The 20,713-nt window shown below is 45.9% G+C and overlaps 1 protein-coding gene across 6 annotated transcripts in view; it reads left to right on the forward strand.

Moving 5' to 3' along the window:
* ST7 (suppression of tumorigenicity 7) overlaps positions 1–20,713 on the forward strand; it is a 310,576-nt gene that overhangs the window by 227,576 nt on the left and 62,287 nt on the right. For all 6 annotated transcript variants that reach the window (XM_066262163.1, XM_066262165.1, XM_066262162.1 and 3 more), the window contains one exon: positions 18,127–18,241. In XM_066262163.1, coding sequence (XP_066118260.1) covers positions 18,127–18,241 — 115 coding nt within the window. The remainder of the gene's footprint in view (positions 1–18,126; positions 18,242–20,713) is intronic.

A 20,713-nucleotide genomic window follows, 5' to 3' on the forward strand; every position in this document is an offset into this window, starting at 1 on the left:
CTTAAGTTGAACACTTAGCTACATTTGATTCTAAGTATTTCTTTATCCCCTCATAATTTCCTCTCATTCTGTGTATTCTATTTTTAGCTCCTGTTGATTAAGAACTTCTTTTGCATCGAGCTTGAAGAACATAGAGTATATGGTACTGTTCCGGAGAGAAGTTATGGAGGCTTCCTTTGAGGCCTAGTAGGTGGTTAGTTTTCATGAAAGTTCTATTTGTGTTTGAAGTAATATGGTTCCTGTCAGTTATCAAAGTTTATATGTATTTAGTAGTTTAGGCTTATGAACTGTGTTGTTCAAATCTTCTGTGTCTTAACTTATTTTGTCCGCTTCAGTTTCTGAGCAGGATGTGATGACCCTCACTCCCATTCACTTCCAATTGTTTACTTCTCTGCTTTGTTCCATGTTTCGTTAATTGTTACCTCATATATTGTGAGGCTATAATGTTAGATGCACTTGGGTTGATGATTGTTCTGATGAGACAGTTAAGAGTATGTCATGTTCTGCCTTTGTCCCGTGTATTTTTCTGCCTTGATTTTCTTAGTGACTTGTGTTAACAAGATAGGCTGCTCTAGCTCGTTTGCATTCATATTTGTCTGGTGTATTTATTTCCAGATTTTATAATTAAGCTTTCTACAGCTTTGTGACAGACCATTTGGATCTGTAAAATTTTTGCTGATTATTGTCTTCATTCAAATCTGTTTTACCACTTGTGTTTGTTGTCACTGGTATTCTGCTTAGTCATTGTTGCTGTCTTTCATGGTTTGTATCCATTACACTCTTCCTCTTTCTTCCCTGCTGTTGAATAAACCTGCTGGTTCAACATTTAAAAATTATGTTATTCTTCTTGTAGTCTCTACTTACTAAACTCTATACTTTCATTTATTGATTAGTTATTAAGCTTATCAATATTTCTATCTTCTTCCCGTATTACAGTCGACTTAACCCTGTGCCTGCCCTCGCCCAGCAGCCAGGGAAGTTGGTGAGCAGCTTTTCCTTCTGTGAGACATGCAGGGATCACTGATGCCGGAGTCTCTGCTGGCCAGCTGGTTTGCATCTATGACCAGTGAAGCTGTTGACTTCCATACTGAGCGGATAGATGCTCACTGGGAAAAGACCCATTGGCTGAGCTGGGCTAGGAACTGAGACAGACGATGAAGCAAGCAAACTGGCGTTGCATGTGATGACCAGGGAGGCCAATGAGTTGGGTCTCTTGGGTTTCCTTTTCTAATAATCTGTGGAAAAGCAGTAAATGTATCTTCTTCTTGGGCAACTGTCTGTCTTGCTTTACTAAGAGTACCCTGATAGTCATCCTCTCCGCAGCATTGGGACTCCACCCTTATGTCCCCAGAACCATGGGTACACAAGGACAGGGTCTCTCTGAGCCCCTTAAATGTGAGCTTAGTCTCAAGCAGGGTACCTTGCTAGACTCTCCCACCAGGACGATTTTTACTGCTTAGGTAAAGTAAGAGTAGTTAACATTTTCTTTCCTACTCCCAAACACTCTATTCTTCACCGTCCATGTTCAGATAACATGTGCTCTAATGCTAAAACATGTACGCCAGGCTCGTCCCCGCTGCCCAGCCACACTGCTCGGCCCTCGTCCAGCCACACTGCTGGGCCCTCTTCCAGCCACACTGCCGGCCCCTCGTCCAGCCACACTGCCCGGCCCTCGTCCAGCCACACTGCCCGGCCCTCATCCAGGCACACTGCCGGCCCCTCGTTCAGCCACACTGCCGGGCCCTCGTTCAGCCACACTGCCGGGCCCTCGTTCAGCCACACTGCCCGGCCCTCGTCCAGGCACACTGCCGGCCCCTCGTCCAGCCACACTGCCCAGCCCTCGTCCAGGCACCGTTCTCTCTCACTGGGGCTACGCAGCTGGTCCCCGCGTTCCTCTGTGCCCTTCTCCAGCCCCTCCTTCAGAAAGTAACCCAGTGACTTTGAAAACTCAGATCAGAGCTTGCTTGTTAAAACACCTACAATGATTTATCATTGTATTTCAAATAAAATGCAAACTCTATATGGTCTTTGAGGCCTGCAGGATCTGCTCCCCGCCTCCTCTTGCATACTGAGCCCCTGCTCCCTTTTCTGTCAGTCACTGAGTTGTGACTATAATTGGGCTTCTTTTCAAGTTTGCCAGGCCACTTGTCCCTTCCTCAAGACATTTGCACCGATACTTCTCTTTGCCTGAAACATTCTCTTCCCAGTTCTCACTTGGCCGGCTCCTTCTTGTCATTTAAAGTCAGCTAAAATAACACCTTTAAAGAGTTTTTCATACCAGCTGAGGGAGCACTATACCCATACACATGCCACACACACACACACACACATATATACACACACACAGACACACACTCACACTCATACCCACACATATGCACTCACACAGACACACACACACATATGCACACACAGACACACACACTCATACCCATGCATATATGCACACACACAGATACACACTATCATTCGCAGTCATATTGTCTTATTTTTTATTGTGCTTTCCCTCTGAAATTTTCTCATTTTTGTTTGTTTCCTTATATATTGTGTGTACCCCCATCTCCACTAGAAAGCAGACTTCACATATATAGGAAGTTCATCTTGCTCCCTGCCTGGGCGCCTGATAGCTATGCAGCTTAAATTTTGTTGAAGGAGTGGGTGGATGGACACCTGGGTGGGGAATAGACAGGAGTAATTCCTACTCCACAGCCCACCAAATGCAAAATGAGAGGACCCCGCTGAGCGCTTAGGACCCCCAACATTACAAGCTCCTTCCTATCCTGGACAAATCTTCAGTTTCTTTAGTGGGCACTTCTCTGATTATATATTCTCGACAGTCATTCTATTTCCACTAAACTCAGGGGGATGGGAAGGGCTGTCCGGCTCACCTGTTCCACGGTCAGGTGTGCCATTGCACCGAGTTCCTGCCCAGCCGCACACCTGCTCCCTGTGCCTGCCCGCTCCGGATGTGGGGTCCCCCTGGGGCTCTCCCTGGAGGTACAGCTATGGCTTCCTCGTCCTGCTCTGCTCCGGTTTTAGTCAAGTCCCATCTGCGCTGATCTTAGAGAAGTTGGTTCAAACTCTGGTTCACTGACCCTGCCAGCCATTCTTCCCACGCTCTTTGCTGTTTTCATCACAGGTGCACGTTTGCCTCCTTCTGTACCACAGTCCTGTCACTCCAAAGGTTTTGTGGGAGGGAGAGGAGGCAGACATGTTTGTGCAGTCTTCTGTCTTGACTTGCAAGTCCTCTGCTGAGTTCTTCTACTAAACTCAGTTGTTTCTTATGCTCTTATAAGATTATTGGGTACATTGTTAAAATAGAGGGGGAGGAGGTAACCCGTCGTCATAGTAATCCAGGCAAGCGCTGACGAGGCTGCGGGATTGGGCGTGGCGGGGAGAAGTGGATGGATTTGAGAGACATATTGGATTTAGCATCAGCGAGATTTGACTGTTGTAAATTCTGTTTGCTCTACCTTTAAAAACATTTAGAATCCGACCACTTCTTACTATGTTCACAGCCAGATTCTTGGTCTAAACCAGAGGTCTCAAACTTGCGGCCCGCGGCCCGCATGCGGCCCGCCCACCAATTTTGTGCGGCCCGCAGACTGGCCCGCAGATTAATCCACGAAGTTTGATTAGGCTGCAGGCCGCACAAAATTGGTGGGCGGGCCGCATGGCAACGAGTTTGAGACCCCTGGTCTAAACCATCATTTTCTCACTTTGGGTTGTGATAACCTTCCAAATGGTTTCACACTTCTCTTGTCCCCTTGCACCTGCCCTCCACAGAGCAGCTAGAATGCACCACTTAAAGCCTAAGTTAGACCATGCCATGTTCGGCTGAAAGCCTTCCAGGGGTCCCTCTTCTCACTTTAGAATCCCAGCTCTGAAGGAGACTTGCCGGCTCTGTGTGGTCCAGCCCCTGGCTCTGCAGCTGTTGGCCCTGCGGACTTGCTTCCACCTCAGGATGTTCACACTTGTGGGAAGCCTTCCCAGAATGTCCCCCTGCAGACACTGGGGACAGGCTCCCTCAGCTGCTTCCATCTGCCTAAGCATTATCTTGACAACCTCCCCTATCTGACTCGCACCCGCCTCCTCCGCCCACTCTGTTTAAAGTGGCCTCTGTCAGCCGCCAGCGCTCCCCTGACGTCCTTCCCTGACGTCCTCGCTTGTGTCGTTCGTTCTCCTTAGGACGGGCCACCACCTGACCATCTGTGGATTTACTCTTCCGCTCATTTTCTCTCTCCTTTCACTAGGATGTCACTTTCAGGTGGGAAGTAAATTTTTTTAAATCTGTTTACTCCTTATCCCAGTAGAACAGTGTCGGGCACAGAGTAGCTTCTCAGTCACCAATTGAAAATGGATTGCTGGATGGAATGGAAGTGCAAAGAAAGAAAGTATATGATGAAGGAAGCCTCGGAGTCCACAGGTTTTCAGCCTGAGCACTGGGTGGTGGTGAGGCCACTCAGGAGAAGGACAGGTTCTTATTGTGAAGCAGAGAGTCTGCTGCGGCCGTCATGTTGGAGATGCCTATTGTTCCGCAAGGTGGAGGTTTCATAGAGACAGGAGTTTGGGAGTTACTAGTCTATATGTAGGACTTAAAGCAATGCTATTGAGTGAAGTCACATATGTAAAGGTGTAATACAGAAGACAGCAGGTTAAGAAGTGAGCTCTGGTGGTCCCCAACATTGACAGGCTGGGGGAGGAGAAACGTCCAATGGCTTTTGAGAAGGAATGCTTAGAAAGGCAGGAGGAACATCGGGAGAGTGTGATACTATGGAAGCTAATATAAGGGAAAAAAATTAAGAGTAATGGGAGTAGCCTGAGAAAGATAAAGACAAAAAAATAAGTGGAGAGGAAAAGACTGTCGGTCTTAGTGAAGGTGAAGTTTAGTGTGAATGATAGGGTAAGAATAGCTGGAGATTGGTGTATTATGGTAAGAAATTTGTGCATTTTAGATAGAACTCATCTGGATGTCAAGGTCCAGGGTTTGGCTGTGACCTTGGGTTACTTAATTGTAGCAGAGGGACAATGTCTTGCTTTGAGACAGTAGAACAATCGAGAGTCTACGATATTAGATGTGTTGTTTACATGGACTGTGATCACCTACATTGAGAGTAGGCCAGAGTTGTCAGTGTATGTGGGTCTGTTACTTGGTAGAACACGTGGTCCAAGGATGGTGGCAGGTGTTGGAGTATTATGGCATGAGCTTCAGAGGAGCGAGGTGAGCAGTAGCAGAGTTTGGATAGCTCTGGAGAACTGGGAGAAACTGGCCCCCATCTTGCCTGGTAGGCACAAGTTATGTGGGCACACTTAAGAGCTGCAGCAGAAGCAGTGAACCAGGCTCATGTTCTGGAAATAGCTTATGGATGTGTTGGGGAATTTGTATATCACAGAGTCAGGTACTAGGAGGGGACGGCAGAAAGACTGGGGGAGGAAAGAGAATATTGGAAGGCAAAGTGATTACAGAGCAGTGTCAGGATGAGTGTCAAAGGTCGCAGTACTGACCACCTGCCTGTTATAAAAGAATCTTTCACAATAGTTAACTTTTAGCATGACCCTTTTAGCATGACCCTATTGTGAAATGCTTGCCAGGGCGAGCATTTATTAACTGTGCCCCAGATAAGGAAATGAGTTAATCTCTTGAATAGAGTTATTTACCATAACCCATGTGAATGTGGAGGGGTGTCTGCCAAGCACGGCTACTGTGGTTTTGGCATAAAAAGTCCTTTCTGACAGTTATTGTTGCCTGGCATGTTTAGCTGCTCACGGAGGCTGCTCCTGGGGCCGGGGACGCAGTGCCCTGTCCTCACAGAGGGAAGGTGCTATTGTCTTGCTTTCCAGTGTCGGGCCTGCTCCACAGCCCCCTGAAACATGCATCTAGTCGTCTGGATTTTTCCTGATCTCAGGGCTCAGCACAGCCCGGACTGAAGCTGTTGAAGATGATAGAGCAAATGTTACACTCAAAGTGCCACTGTCAGTTTTGAGGAGGGTAGAAATCACTCTTCCCCAAGACAAGATGAGGCTGATTTTTTTCCCTGACCTCTTCTCCACCTTCCCACATGGGGTTCTTGAAGGGGTAGTCTACTGTGGAGCTCAGAAGTGGGGAGGTTTTAACCACATACACCAACAGATAGAACAGTGGTACAGTCAGGCCCTGCTTTAGGAAAGGGGAGTTTTTAGATGTCTTAAAATGAGGTAGAGTTCCCACTGAGGAGGGTAGAGGCTGAAGAAGATCTTTGAATATTTCTAAGTTCTGACAGGGGTGGTGCCCATGTTATCTGATCAGGGACAGATAAACTGGTTAAGGAACTGGTTGAGCACCAAATGGAAGAGGAACTTCATTTTATTCTGAAAGCATTTCTGTTAAGATCTGTATAACTGCAAACTTGTCACGTTCACTAGAAATTTTTCAGGAAAATTTCCCTTTCTAGAATGAAATGGGCATAACGCTGACAGGAAAAGTAGATGGTTATTTAGGTAAGCTTCCAGCCCCTTGACCCTTTGAGTGATGCAAAACTGTCATTGGATGAGTCATCATCATGCCTTCAACTGTTAGTTCCCTTCAGTCCTCAGTGACCGGTGTATTTACGAGGCATGCTATGTTCAGTGGAGAACTAGTCAACTTGTAACTTAGCTGTCTGCATAGATCATATATTGATCATGTTACTTTTCAGTAGGTTCAGCTTACTATTTTCCTTTAGCTCTGAAAATGGCAATTTCTTATTAATGTATGCCTATGCCTGTCCAACTACATTTGGTTGTGGTCTGTGTGAAGGGCGTGCCAGGGGCCGCTGCGGACTCGGTCACCAATTCCTTCTTCCCCCACTGGCCCTTGGGTCAGTCCTGCCAGGACAACAGCCACACAACACGAGAGTCTTCTCTGTTTTCTGTTTATACTGTCATTTGAACTATAATTAAATAATGTCAAACTTGCAACTAAGACAAAATAGTATCTGCTGTTCGAATAGAATACAGGCCAAATTCTATAAACTTTAATTAGGCCAAGCTTGCATTGACCTCAGTAGGAATTTGGCGGAGGATCTCTTTTAATTACCTCTTCCTTAAACTATGTAAGAATTTTCACATCACTTTTCTCACTCAAGGAACAATGCATGGATAGCTAAACTAATAAAAGTTTAAGTAGATACAAATCAAACTTGAAAGGTTTAAACAGTTGTTTTCATCCTGTAAGTCAGCTGAGAAAAAGCATACATGCTGTAGTTCTAAATTATGTCCGTGGAGTATTGCAGATCCAGTGAATTCACCCTCCTTTTTTTAAAAAAAAAAAAAAAAAAATTGAGCTCATAAATGTTAACCTCAAAAGTGCCTCAAACTCTTGCATTGAAATAAACTTGAACTGACAATAGCCAGATGATGTAAAATTGAAACTGAAATTCTATCCTTGGCCCATCCCTTGTTCTTCCCCATAGGTATTAGAGGGGTCACAGGAGACTGATGCTTTCATTGTATGTGAGCTGTAACATTCAGACACAGTGGGGCATGCCCATTTCTCACTGCCAGGAGGGAGCGATTATCAGTGTGAAGAAGAGAGCTGGCAATAAATAAACGGAACCATGTTAGATAGCGAGTCTAAACGTATATTTAGAATGACTTGGCTTAAGGACAACAAACCTTTATATTTACCATATGCTTCCATTCAGGTTTCTTAACAGAAAGGCCAATTATGTCACTAAACCATTTTTGTCTGTTTTTTTAGAATAAATAAATAAATAAATTGGAATATGCTGTATTGTACAACCAAAACGAGAAAGAAAACTGGTCGCACACAGCAAAACAAACAAATAGCACTTGGAGAATGTAGTGCACCCATGTTAGTGTCAGGTGAGGACAGTGCTCCCTGTGTGAATGTAGTGCTCCTGTGTTAGTGTCAGGTGAGGACAGTGCTCCCTGTGTGAATGTAGTGCACCTGTGTTAGTGTCAGGTGAGGACAGTGCTCCCTGTGTGAATGTAGTGCACCTGTGTTAGTGTCAGGTGAGGACAGTGCTCCCTGTGTGAATGTAGTGCACCTGTGTTAGTGTCAGGTGAGGACAGTGCTCCCTGTGTGAATGTAGTGCACCTGTGTTAGTGTCAGGTGAGGACAGTGCTCCCTGTGTGAATGTAGTGCTCCTGTGTTAGTGTCAGGTGAGGACAGTGCTCCCTGTGTGAATGTAGTGCACCTGTGTTAGTGTCAGGTGAGGACAGTGCTCCCTGTGTGAATGTAGTGCTCCTGTGTTAGTGTCAGGTGAGGACAGTGCTCCCTGGGTGAATGTAGTGCACCTGTGTTAGTGTCAGGTGAGGACAGTGCTCCCTGTGTGAATGTAGTGCACCCGTGTTAGTGTCAGGTGAGGACAGTGCTCCCTGTGTGAATGTAGTGCTCCTGTGTTAGTGTCAGGTGAGGACAGTGCTCCCTGGGTGAATGTAGTGCACCTGTGTTAGTGTCAGGTGAGGACAGTGCTCCCTGTGTGAATGTAGTGCACCTGTGTTAGTGTCAGGTGAGGACAGTGCTCCCTGTGTGAATGTAGTGCTCCTGTGTTAGTGTCAGGTGAGGACAGTGCTCCCTGTGTGAATGTAGTGCACCTGTGTTAGTGTCAGGTGAGGACAGTGCTCCCTGTGTGAATGTAGTGCTCCTGTGTTAGTGTCAGGTGAGGACAGTGCTCCCTGTGTGAATGTAGTGCTCCTGTGTTAGTGTCAGGTGAGGACAGTGCTCCCTGTGTGAATGTAGTGCACCTGTGTTAGTGTCAGGTGAGGACAGTGCTCCCTGTGTGAATGTAGTGCACCTGTGTTAGTGTCAGGTGAGGACAGTGCTCCCTGTGTGAATGTAGTGCACCTGTGTTAGTGTCAGGTGAGGACAGTGCTCCCTGTGTGAATGTAGTGCTCCTGTGTTAGTGTCAGGTGAGGACAGTGCTCCCTGTGTGAATGTAGTGCACCCGTGTTAGTGTCAGGTGAGGACAGTGCTCCCTGTGTGAATGTAGTGCTCCTGTGTTAGTGTCAGGTGAGGACAGTGCTCCCTGTGTGAATGTAGTGCTCCTGTGTTAGTGTCAGGTGAGGACAGTGCTCCCTGTGTGAATGTAGTGCACCCGTGTTAGTGTCAGGTGAGGACAGTGCTCCCTGTGTGAATGTAGTGCACCTGTGTTAGTGTCAGGTGAGGACAGTGCTCCCTGTGTGAATGTAGTGCACCTGTGTTAGTGTCAGGTGAGGATAGTGCTCCCTGTGTGAATGTAGTGCACCTGTGTTAGTGTCAGGTGAGGACAGTGCTCCCTGTGTGAATGTAGTGCTCCTGTGTTAGTGTCAGGTGAGGACAGTGCTCCCTGGGTGAATGTAGTGCACCTGTGTTAGTGTCAGGTGAGGACAGTGCTCCCTGGGTGAATGTAGTGCACCTGTGTTAGTGTCAGGTGAGGACAGTGCTCCCTGTGTGAATGTAGTGCACCTGTGTTAGTGTCAGGTGAGGACAGTGCTCCCTGTGTGAATGTAGTGCTCCTGTGTTAGTGTCAGGTGAGGACAGTGCTCCCTGTGTGAATGTAGTGCACCTGTGTTAGTGTCAGGTGAGGACAGTGCTCCCTGTGTGAATGTAGTGCTCCTGTGTTAGTGTCAGGTGAGGACAGTGCTCCCTGGGTGAATGTAGTGCACCCGTGTTAATGTCAGGTGAGGACAGTGCTCCCCTGGGTGAAGCCCCACATCATGTCTGGCACACGGTGAGCTGAGAGTCACCTGGTGCATATCAGACAGATAAGCTCACCTGGTGAGAAGACATTCCCTTGTGTCTGGAAGTGCCCTCCATCTGATTCTGAAGATGGCATGCTCTCGACTCCTGTGTGTGTCTCCCTTCTGGCCGCCTGGTACCTTCTCTTATATATTTGGGAACAACATGCCATAGGATCTTTGACATGGTCCTAGAGAGGAAGCAAGGAGGAATTCTATGATATACTAGTCTTTTATCAAGTGGTTTTATCTGAGCCTAGCCTCACTCAGCTGCTATGGGGTAGAGAGGGGGAGGAACTGACCTTAGGGTCAGTTTAACTCTGAATATTCCTTCAAGATAAAATAGCAGTTCTTACAGTTCCTCCCGCCACATCCCTCAGTGGGTCTCCTCTCTGCACTCCGATGGAGAGGAGTGAGGAGTGGCAGAGCTGCAGCCATCTGAGCTCAGCCTTCACGATCCTGACGCCATCGCAGAATTCACAGGCAGTGCAGGAAAGTCCATTAGATCAAGTTGTATTTTGAGGAAGTTCTCTGAATGTTGTTCAGTCAGACTGTGGCCTTTTTTAGACTCTAGCAGTGCTTCCAGGAGCTACAGAGAGAAAACCCCAGCTCCAGAGAGAAAAATAGTTTTGTCTCAAAAGACAGAAAATCAGAAAACAAATCAAAACCTACGTGATGAAAAATTGAACTCTTCATGACTTGAGGAGTCACAAATGAAAAGCACATTAAATAAGCTTCCTGTGTTTGAGGAAGCAACTTTAAGACTATACATAAAAATAAAGAATGATGTATTAAAAAGAGCCTCACTGCCCAGGATTAGTAATATACTAATTATTAAACAGCAATATACTAATTATCACTTAAATTTCTGTCATCTTTGTTCACCTCCTTTACGGAAAAGAAATACAGCACTATAAAGCCATGACCCCCACCCACCACCCACACTGTTCACCCTGCCCCCCCCGCCGCCCCCCCCCCGGCCGCAGGCTGGTGTTTTTAGTTTCCATACATTTCTAGAATAGTAGTTACCCATAAACAATATGCAGAATTGTTTTGTGTACATTTTAAAATTTAATTAAACTGTATCGTACCCTATAACATATTTCCCTACATTTTTTTCATCGAAAACTGCCTGTTATTTGTCTACATTAAGATGTACAAAGCCTGACTTAGTCCTTCTGCGTGGTAGGTTGTGTTTTGTCGTGTGGGCATACCTCATGGCTCTGTCCCTCCCACTGCTTCTGACAGTGCTCCCCACCATGTGTGGCGGCCCCCATGTGAGACTCTTCAGAAACCGGTGACAGTGCTCTCTAGGGAACAGCTGCAGAGAAAGGGTTGGGTTATAGGGTAGCTCTTTTTCAATTTTACTATGGTCTGCCAAACCAGATGTATAGGAGATGTTATGTTTTTCAAATATCATATCACTATGAAACCCTCTGTATAAAAACTTAAAAAAAAATCCATTCTTATTAACGGGGGGTTGGCAAACTAAGGCCTGCAGGCCCAGTCGGGGCCCTTGCCTGTTTCTCTAAGTGCAGGGCTATCGGAATGTAGCTCACTCATTTATTCATGTACTGTTCGTGGTTGCTTTCACTCTCCAGTGTAGTTTGCAAAAGTTGCAAAAAGATCATATGGTTTCAAAGCCCAAAATATTTATTCTCTGGCTCTTTATAGAAAAAAGTTTGCTGACTCCTGTAATAATAGTGTTTACCTACTATCACTCTGTTTAATTCTTCTTTGTGTGTGTTTTGCTTATTATGTCTAATATTAAGCCACAGAAATAAACAAGATGATTTCAGAACGTGATAGAAGCAGTGGAAAAGTAGTGATATGAGTGGGTGACGTCATTGGACAGGGAGGTAGAGAGTCTGAAAAGACGCCCTTTACCCTGAGCCCTGGAGTGGAGGAGAGCAAGGCTCAGAGAGGGTGTGTTGTTTGAACACAGCTGCACAGGTAGTGAGTGGCAGGAATACCTCTATGTAGAGGGCTCTGCAGCAGTCTTGTGAGTACTATGCAAAGCAATACATAAGTGTAGCAGAGAAGCATAGCAAATGGTTTAGTTCTCCTGCCTTGGCAGGCCAGAGACCGGGGTTCTGGTATGTTGAAATTTGGAATCAGTACTGATGACTGGGTTTGAATCATAGTCCTATAACTAACTTTGGCTGAATCACTTAACTTTTCAGCCTTCATTGTTTTTTGGTGGAGTGGAGATGGGTGGGACTGTGTCTGTAAACTGAGGACGCTGTTTGGACAATCTCCATGGGCTGTGCTGGCTCTCACTTTCTATGATGCTGTGACTTGAGGAGGTGGCATTTGATCTGGGCTTCAGAGGGTGGGGTGATTTTGACAGGCTGCCTCGTAAACGAAGGGAAAAGGAACTCCAGGTGGTGAGAACAGATTGAGCAAAAACACAGTGGCTAGTGACTGGGGCAAGAACCCTGGCAGTGGTGGGTCACAGTCCAGTGTGACAAGGCTCAAGTTGTCGTCCTGTAGCAGACAGGGACCTGCGGGGCCTGGCACTGAGCTGCAAAGGGCTGAGCATTACGTCCCTGAAATGGCAGGACTGGAAGCATCGGCTACGGTTCAGTGACTGGCCTCTCCCTATGTGAGTAGTACCCATGGTAGAGACCTCTCTAGGTCGTGTGGTCTCTTTTCAGAAGCTCTGAGTATTAAGAAGGTTCTTCCTTCTGTGAAGTCAAATCTAATGGTTCCAGCTGTACCCTTTCCAAGGTATAGATAGTAGAAGGTCATTGGAGGATTAAAGGGTAAAGGAACAAGGTCAGGGACATGTAACCCAGAGGCCTGAAGCAAGCCCATGGAAGGCAGCACACGTGTAATATGCAACCTAAAGGAAGAGAGGTTTAAAAAGCTTTCCATTCATGAAACGTGTATTGAGCACCTGAGATGGGGCAGTTAGTGACCAAGAGTCTATCGATGAGAAAGAGTTCCTGCTCTCACACTCTTTCTTCCCCGGCTCATGGGAAGGTGGCCCAACAGGTCACTGTGATAAGGACTCTGGGAGTGTGGGACAGGAGTGTTTAGCCTGGCAGAGAGGGCAGCAGTCAAAGGGCAGGTGAGGGTTCCGGGACATGGAGGGGCTGGCGAGATGGACAGGGAGGTGGGAAGGAGGGCACCCAGGGAGAGGCAGCGTGGCCTGGTGAAGGGACTGACGCTGCTCCGTGGTGGATGTGGCACGCAGTGAAAGGCTGCAGGTGTGCTGGCGCGTGGACGGGGACTGTCAGAGGGCTGTGTTTGCCACGAAAGCATTTATATGCGAAAACTGATGAGAAGCCAATACCCTTATACATAATCTTTTCTCCCCAATTTATAGATTGTCCATTTGCTCCTTTAAAAAATATTAGAACATGTGGAAAATATGAAAGAAGAAAGAAAAACTCATCTTTAATCTCACTAACCGGAAATGACCCCTGTTAAAACAGTTGGTTCATTTTTTACCAAGTGTGTTTCCACACATAGATACAAAAGGAAAGCATGATCTTATTACACAGTCTAGTTCCCATCCTGCTTTCTCGAGTACAACTGTGTATGTAAGCATCCCAGGCCACGCTGTTAAATATTATTTGAGAATTTAAAGGACTACATATACTAGCCTAAAAGATGACTGTATCTTATACTTAAATGCCACATAATGGAATAAATTTTAAGATGCTTGCATTTTCCACTATTTATATAATGTTGCGATAAGCAACCTTGTTTGTAAATTTGTGTTCGCATCTGCCTATTTCTCTGAGGTAGGCCCGGCCGTGCCGTGCGGCCCTTGAAGCAGTGCCGGGAGGGACTCCGGTGTGCCTGTGAAGGCCCTGTGACAGCGGGGAGGTGGGCGGAGGAGACCATCCCGCGGCTGGCAGAGCAGTTCAGTTCCGGTAGGAGGGCGTGCGCTCCCGTGTTCACCGCAAGGGCGGGAGCCGCGGAGATGGTAATGGTTCCTACCATCGTGTTCGCTTGTTTCTTGTTTGTGAACCTGATGAAGGCTACAGGCAGTTCTTACATATTAATTCAGGGGATTAGGTGGGGCTAAGAGGGTAGCAGGGGTTAATAGTTCTCTTCTCCAAGCGGGAAACACCAGGCAGGAAGAACAGGTATGAAGGGTTGGCTTGGGGACGAGGAAGTTATTCGGTATATCGGGTAAAACTGTCAGGGAGCTGGTTTATAAATTGATCTATTATAATCAGTTAGGAGAGAGGTCAGAGCAGGGTGTGAGGATGGGAGAGCCATACCCCAAAGGTGGTGGTGTCGAGACCCTGGACATGGACGTAGTGCTAGGGGTCAGGGTGTTTATGAGAAGAGGTCTTGGGACCTAACGACGGGGAGATACTTACTCCTCAGTAGCAGAGGAAGGGGAAGCCGAAGAAGGCTGAGAGCTAAGTAAGAAGAAAACCAGGAGAGAATGGTGTCAAACAAGTCAAGAGAGATGAGAGTTGCAAGGAAAAAGTCACCAGACTGTCAAATGTTGCAGAGGTCAAGTAGGAAAATGACTGGAGGGAGTCCACGGTAGCAACTTACCGCATTTCCCCACGTATAAGGTGCACCCCTTTTTCAAAAAATTTGGGGTCTAAAAACTGGGTGTGTCTTATACAATGGTTATAGTTTTTTTTACTTTCATTTCCTGCTTTTTCATGGGAATGAATTTTATGAATAAAACACGAGTTCCATAACTTTATGTAATACTTTTTTTTTTTTTTCAAATTTGGGGCCCCAAAATTAAAGTGTGTCTTATACATACATGGGAGCATCATATACATGAGGAAGTAGGTAAGTCAGCACTCCGTGTAGGATGGGCAGATGCGGAGGCACAGAGGCGTGTGGGGCTGGCAGCACTGGAGTATGTGGGGGGGGCAGGGGGCGGAGGGAGTACGTGGGGGGGCAGGGGGCGGAGGGAGTAGTGTTCCTGGCTTTTGCTAAGATGGAGTGTTGTGAGGGTGAGTGAGATGGGGCAGCGGGAAGTTCACTTCTCCTTGTTTATATTAAACAAAGAAAGCTAGATTTGCACATTGTCACGTGACTTCACTTACCGTTTGTTGTGTCCGTGACTAAAGCCCTGTCCCATTGCGCTCTGTCCGGGCATCAGGTGAGCGCTCTGCTGCACGGTCCTGCGCTGCACTCGAGGTTCTGTTTTCAAGCGAGACCACCTGTCTGTTCACAGCCTCACTGGATTTTAATGATACGCCCTCTCAGTTTTTAAGCTTCAGCATACTGATATTTGGAATTTGCAGTCTTAAAATTGCAGAATATGACTTGTGTCCTTGAAGTTTGACATTTATATGAAGAATTGGTAAAACAACAACAAAAAAACCAACCGTAAATGTTTAAACGTTGTGGTTTCGAGAATGTCTTTATTGTGTTGCCAAATGCTGAATGACAGAGAGCTTTAATTCTAACAAGCTCTAATTAGAAAGAGAAAAAAAAAAATCAAAGGGTGACATCAGCCAGAATCAAAGTGAACCAGAACAAGACATACTGTTATTGGTTACAGAACATCAACAATGGGATACAGTCTATTCACTTTCTTCACCAGCCGTAAAAGTACTGCACGCTGTCTCTAAGGGGTTCAGTCTTATTGAACAAATAAGCATTTTGATAGGTGTTTTTTGTTGGTAATGCAGTGCTTTTTGGGGTGCAGAAGATTAGTTTTAGAAATATGCTAAATGATTCTTGGCTTTAAAAAACCAAACAACATGGCAAATGTTTCTAGCATAAAAAATGGATAGTCAATGCAATGTATCTGCTGGCTCCTTGCTTATGGGTGAATTAGTCTATTTTTGAGTATTATTCTCAGCACAATTGCTTCAACAATGCTAACATAAAAAAGTTACCACTTTTTTACAGGTCATTGTGTTATAATAGAAAATAGTTATCCATGTAGGAGGTAAAATAGAAGAGATAAATATTATAAAGAACCTGGTTATCTCTCCCTTAAGATGAGATTTACTTTTCTTTAAGATAAAGATGTTACTCTAAAATCTTGGTCCTTTCTTTTTTTTTTTTTGTATTTTTCTGAACCTGGAAACGGGGAGAGACAGTCAGACTCCCGCATGCGCCCGACCGGGATCCACCCGGCATGCCCACCAGGGGCTACGCTCTGCCCCTCTGGGGCGTCGCTCTGTCATGACCAGAGCCACTCTAGCGCCTGGGGCAGAGGCCAAGGAGCCATCCCCAGTGCCCGGGCCATCTTTGCTCCAATGGAGCCTCGCTGCGGGAGGGGAAGAGAGAGACAGAGAGGAAGGAGAGGGGGAGGAGTGGAGAAGCAGATGGGCGCTTCTCCTGTGTGCCCTGGCCGGGAATCAAACCCGTGACCCCTGCACGCCAGGCCAACGCTCTACCACTGAGCCAACCGGCCAGGGCTCTTGGTCCTTTCTTATATCTGTTTGCTTTCCTGTGAAGTTTACTACTGTCCTTTTAAATTCCCTTTGAACCTCTCCTCTGCCGTCTTGCCTAGAGCCTTTAGGCTGTTCCTTTAATTATTCTTTCACCACTCCTTTTTTTTTGTTTTTAATTTTTTTTTTTTTTTTTTTTACAGAGACAGAGTCAGAGAGAGGGATAGACAGGGACAGACAGACAGGAATGGAGAGATGAGAATCATTAGTTTTTCATTGCGCATTGCGACACCTTAGTTGTTCATTGATTGCTTTCTCATATATGCCTTGACCGCATGCCTTCAGCAGACCGAGTAACCCCTTGCTCAAGTCAGCGACCTTGGGTCCAAGCTGGTGAGCTTTGCTCAAACCAGATGAACCCACGCTCAAGCTGGCGACCTCAGGGTCTTGAACCTGGGTCCTCGGCATCCCAGTCCAATGCTCTATCCACTGCGCCACCACCTGGTCAGGCTCTTTCACCATTCTTGTCAACTCTTTTGCTTCTTGACTGTTCTTTTTTTAAATTTTATTTAGAAAATTAAATTTAATGGGGTGACATTTATCAGTAAGAGTACATAGGTTTCAGGTAAAGATTTCTCTAGCATTTGAACTGTTGATTGTGTTGTGTGCCCTCACCCAAAGTCAAATCATTTTCCGTCACCGTATGTTTGTCCCTCTTTATCCTCCTTTCCTGGTAAGCACTTCACCTTTATCTATGTCCATGAGTCTCAGTTTTATAACCCACCTATGTGTAAAATCATATATTGATAATTCTTAGCTTTTTCTGATTACTTATTTCACTCAGTATAATGTTATCAAGGTCCATCCATGTTGTTATAAATGGCACTATGTCATCATTTCTTATGGCTGAGAAGTAGTTCATTGTACACATGTACCACATCTTCTTTATCCAGTCCTCTCTTAAGGGACACTTTGGTTGTTTCCATGTCTTGGTCGCTGTGAATAATGCTGCAATGAATGTGGGGGTGCATGTGTCTTTGCGTAGCAGTTTTTGAGTTTTGGGGTGAATACCCAGTAGAGGGATTGCTGGGTCCCATGGTAGTTCTATTTTTGACTTTTCATTGAGTCTAATTCAGTCTGCTCAGAGTCAGCCTAACTTATTTGACATCTTTGCTCCTGGACCTGGGCTGCTGTCAGTTAAAACTGCACAGTCATGCCAGTTGTAGCCTCAGGGTGGTCTTAGCAGTTTTTGAGTACTTTCCTAAGCAGTTCTGCTCTTTATTCTGCTCTTTCAGCCCCTTCTTTAAAGTCCTCCGTGCTGCCTCTTCCCTCCGTCTCAGAAAGGACCTGGACCCCTGTTTCACTGAGGCTCCAGCAGGACCGCTGCGCAGCCACACCCTTTACCACCACTGCCATCCCTACCTCCATATGTTCTCTCTCCATACACCTTCTTTACTCTCTTACTTTTCTCTTCAACATTGGCACCAGGCTGCTCGGCAGAGGGGAGCCTGCTTGCTTCCCATTCTGTTCTCTGGCTTCCATCCAAACTTTATTATTATTATTATTATTATTATTATTGTTGATTTTAAAGAGAGAAAGGCAGAGAGAAATATCGATTTGTTGTTCCACTTATCCGTGCATTCACTGGGTGATTCATGTATGTGCACTGACTAGGAATTGAACCTGCAGCTTTGGTGTTTTAGGACAACACTCTAATCAACTGAGTTACCCAACCAGGACCAAACTATTCTTGATGAGTTTTAACTGTTAATAGCTGAGAGAGAGTTTTCAGCCTTCACTTTATTTGGCCTCTGTGTTATTCCAGCATTACTGAGCACTACCTCTAAGCGTCTTCCTCGTTTTTATGAAACCCCCCTCTCTTTTGGATTTTCTCCCATCTTCAGTTCTCACAAAGTCAAAGTTGCAGGAAAAAATTTAATGCTATACAAAATAGTAATTGGTGTGAATGCTTGTAATTCAGTATTATCTGTACTAAAAATTATATTACATAATTATATTATAATTCAATATTAGTTATACTTTTAGAAATGAGAAGTCTATATTAATTATTCCGTGGTCTCTTCTCCCCTAGTTAATGAAGGAGTTCCCCTTGCTCAGCATGTTCAACATCCACGAGAACCTTTTGGAAGCCCTGCTGGAGCTCCAGGCGTACGCCGACGTCCAGGCAGTCTTAGCAAAGTATGACGGTAAGTCCTTGGGTATTTTATCTACTTGAGTATTCTTCTTTTTGATGTATTTTAATGATTAAATTGGAAGGATCATTTCAAATAGCACAGCACTTTGACGGCGACCCTCTTAGAAAATTTTCATCAACAGTTTAATGATGGCATTTATTGAATCTTACAATTTAATGATTAGTGGGGACCGCAAATGTTGAATGTCCTGAGTGAGTGTAGAGGAAGAGGAGAGTGTTGGCGGCTGACTCCACAGTAAACACAATACAGATGGTCTGCCCTTCACGTCAGCTAACCGCTGTTCTCTGTGTATGTGCTGGACTCGCCCTGTTGGGCTGACTTGGGGAGCCCAGTGCTCAGACATTGAGGGTCTTTTGGTACTGCAGTAGCCAGTCTCAGACATTTGGGATCAGGTGGCCTGCAGTTTGCCAGATGCCACCCTGTAGCCATCAGTGCCAGGGCAAGGTTCCAGTGTTCTCATCACAGCACCAGCCTTGCTCAGCCTGAACCATTCGGCATAAGAAAAGAAGATTGAACCAGTAGAGCCATTGAGATCTCAGATCTCTTAAGGCCTCTTTCTTGCAGATCTCAGTTCTTTAGAGAAATCATCAGCTCTGTGTTAAAAGACAGATTGTAAAATAAAGAAATGAACTCATTTGGAGCTCTGTCGTCTCCGTGTGTCCCGTCGCGTGGCCCGTGGCCCACACAACGCAAAGCTGAGTTACTCAATTCTGATAACATACGTTGACAATATTTGTTACAACAGCTGTCCCACCCTCTGCTAGAACTTGGCTCACACATTGCAAAATTCCTTTGTTGCGAGTGGACAGACTCACCATATCGAGGCTCTCCTGTTGGGCTTTGTTTATGTTGTGTACCTGGCAACAGAGATGATGTTCTTGCTCATTATTCATGGAAAAAGAGCCTCATTAGTGGCAGGACACACACGGTTGCCGAGATGCCTCGTTAGGAGTTTGAGTTCAGCAGTTGTCAGTAACTGCAGATGACCTAACCCTGACTGGATTCTGAGGGTGTTTTGGTGTGGACTTGGCTCGGCCTTGCGTCATTTACAGGGGAAACAATAAAGTGGCTGCTGAAGGTACTTTTCTTGAGGAGAAAGCTGCGGCCACACAAGATACTAAAAACCTGCCCCTTGTTTCTCACACCATAACATGGGCCCTTTCAAGTTTGTCCCTGCTGCTTTTCCTGGTGACCCAACAGACCTCTGCCGAGCTGTCCCACTTTCTGGCCCTGTGGGAGGCAGCAGGTGCGTTAGAGGGTGTGGAGGACAGACAGCAGTAGGCGTGCCCTGACCCGGGGTCAGCTGTCCTGACTCGAGTCCCTGAGATGCTGCAGACAGTGCTTTGAATCCCAGAATCTCCACCCCTCCCCAGACCACACTGGAGCAGCCAGATTATACATTGTCTTGCAAATGGAACACTCCCATTGGGGAGCTGTTTTTTGGATGCTTTGTGGGTACAGCAACCATTCTTCCTTACATTTGCTAGGTGGCTGAATTTTTTAAATAGTATGTTGGGGAATGACACAGTGGTATTAGTGCTGCTTTTCTGACCTTTGCAAAGATGATTTAGTAATATGACAAGGGGCCCTGCCAGTTGGTTCAGAGGATAAAGTGTCAGCCTTGCATGTGGATATCCTGGGTTCAATCCCTGGTTAGGGCATATAGGAGAAGTGACCATTTGTTTTTCTTCCCCTCCCTCTCCCTTTTCTCTCTCTCTCTTCCCCTCATGCAGCAGTGGCCCCAGGTGCTGAGAATAGCTTGGTTGATTCGAGCATCGGCCCCAGATAGGGGTTGCCGGGTGGATCCCAGTAGGGCCACATGTGAGAATCTGTCTCTCCATCTCTCCTTCTCTCACTTAAAGAAAAAAAAAAAAAAAAAAAGAAAACGAAATATGGCAAGGCACAGGATTGGGTGCGTGGAACATCACTTTCTAAGGAAAGGAGAAAGACAGTGTTCTTCTTTACCTCACTCTTCTGTGCTGTTTTTTTTGGTTCAGGCATGCACACACGCGTGTGTGACTTTAAATTTTTATAGTGACATTCACAAACTTCTTTTGCAGTACTTTGGAAGCCCGGGGTCCCTGGTAGGATTACTAGTTATTTGCTCACACATCCTTGTACTCTACAGGCTAATTTTGATTCTGCCCTTGAGCTAACTCCTCATGTTATATTGTTCCAGCCGTTGGTGTGAATGCTGTCAGCCGTCCTCAGGAGTTTTCATACTTTTTCATTTTCAACTTGTTAACCAACATTACGAGTGGGTAGTTTTTATCGGGTGGTTGGTCCTGGGTTAGTCACAGAGCGACTGAATCAACAGCAGCAGCCACAGCTAGCATGTATTCGGTTCTTATAAAGTGTCAGGGCCAGACATGATTGTAAGCTCTGCATGGATGAACTCATTCATTCTCATCACAAGCAGATGAGGTGTAGACACTATTATTAGCCCCCTTCACAGCTGTGGTA

The sequence above is a fragment of the Saccopteryx bilineata genome, chromosome 2, assembly GCF_036850765.1.
Source record: "Saccopteryx bilineata isolate mSacBil1 chromosome 2, mSacBil1_pri_phased_curated, whole genome shotgun sequence".
Classification (NCBI taxonomy): Eukaryota; Metazoa; Chordata; class Mammalia; order Chiroptera; family Emballonuridae; genus Saccopteryx; species Saccopteryx bilineata.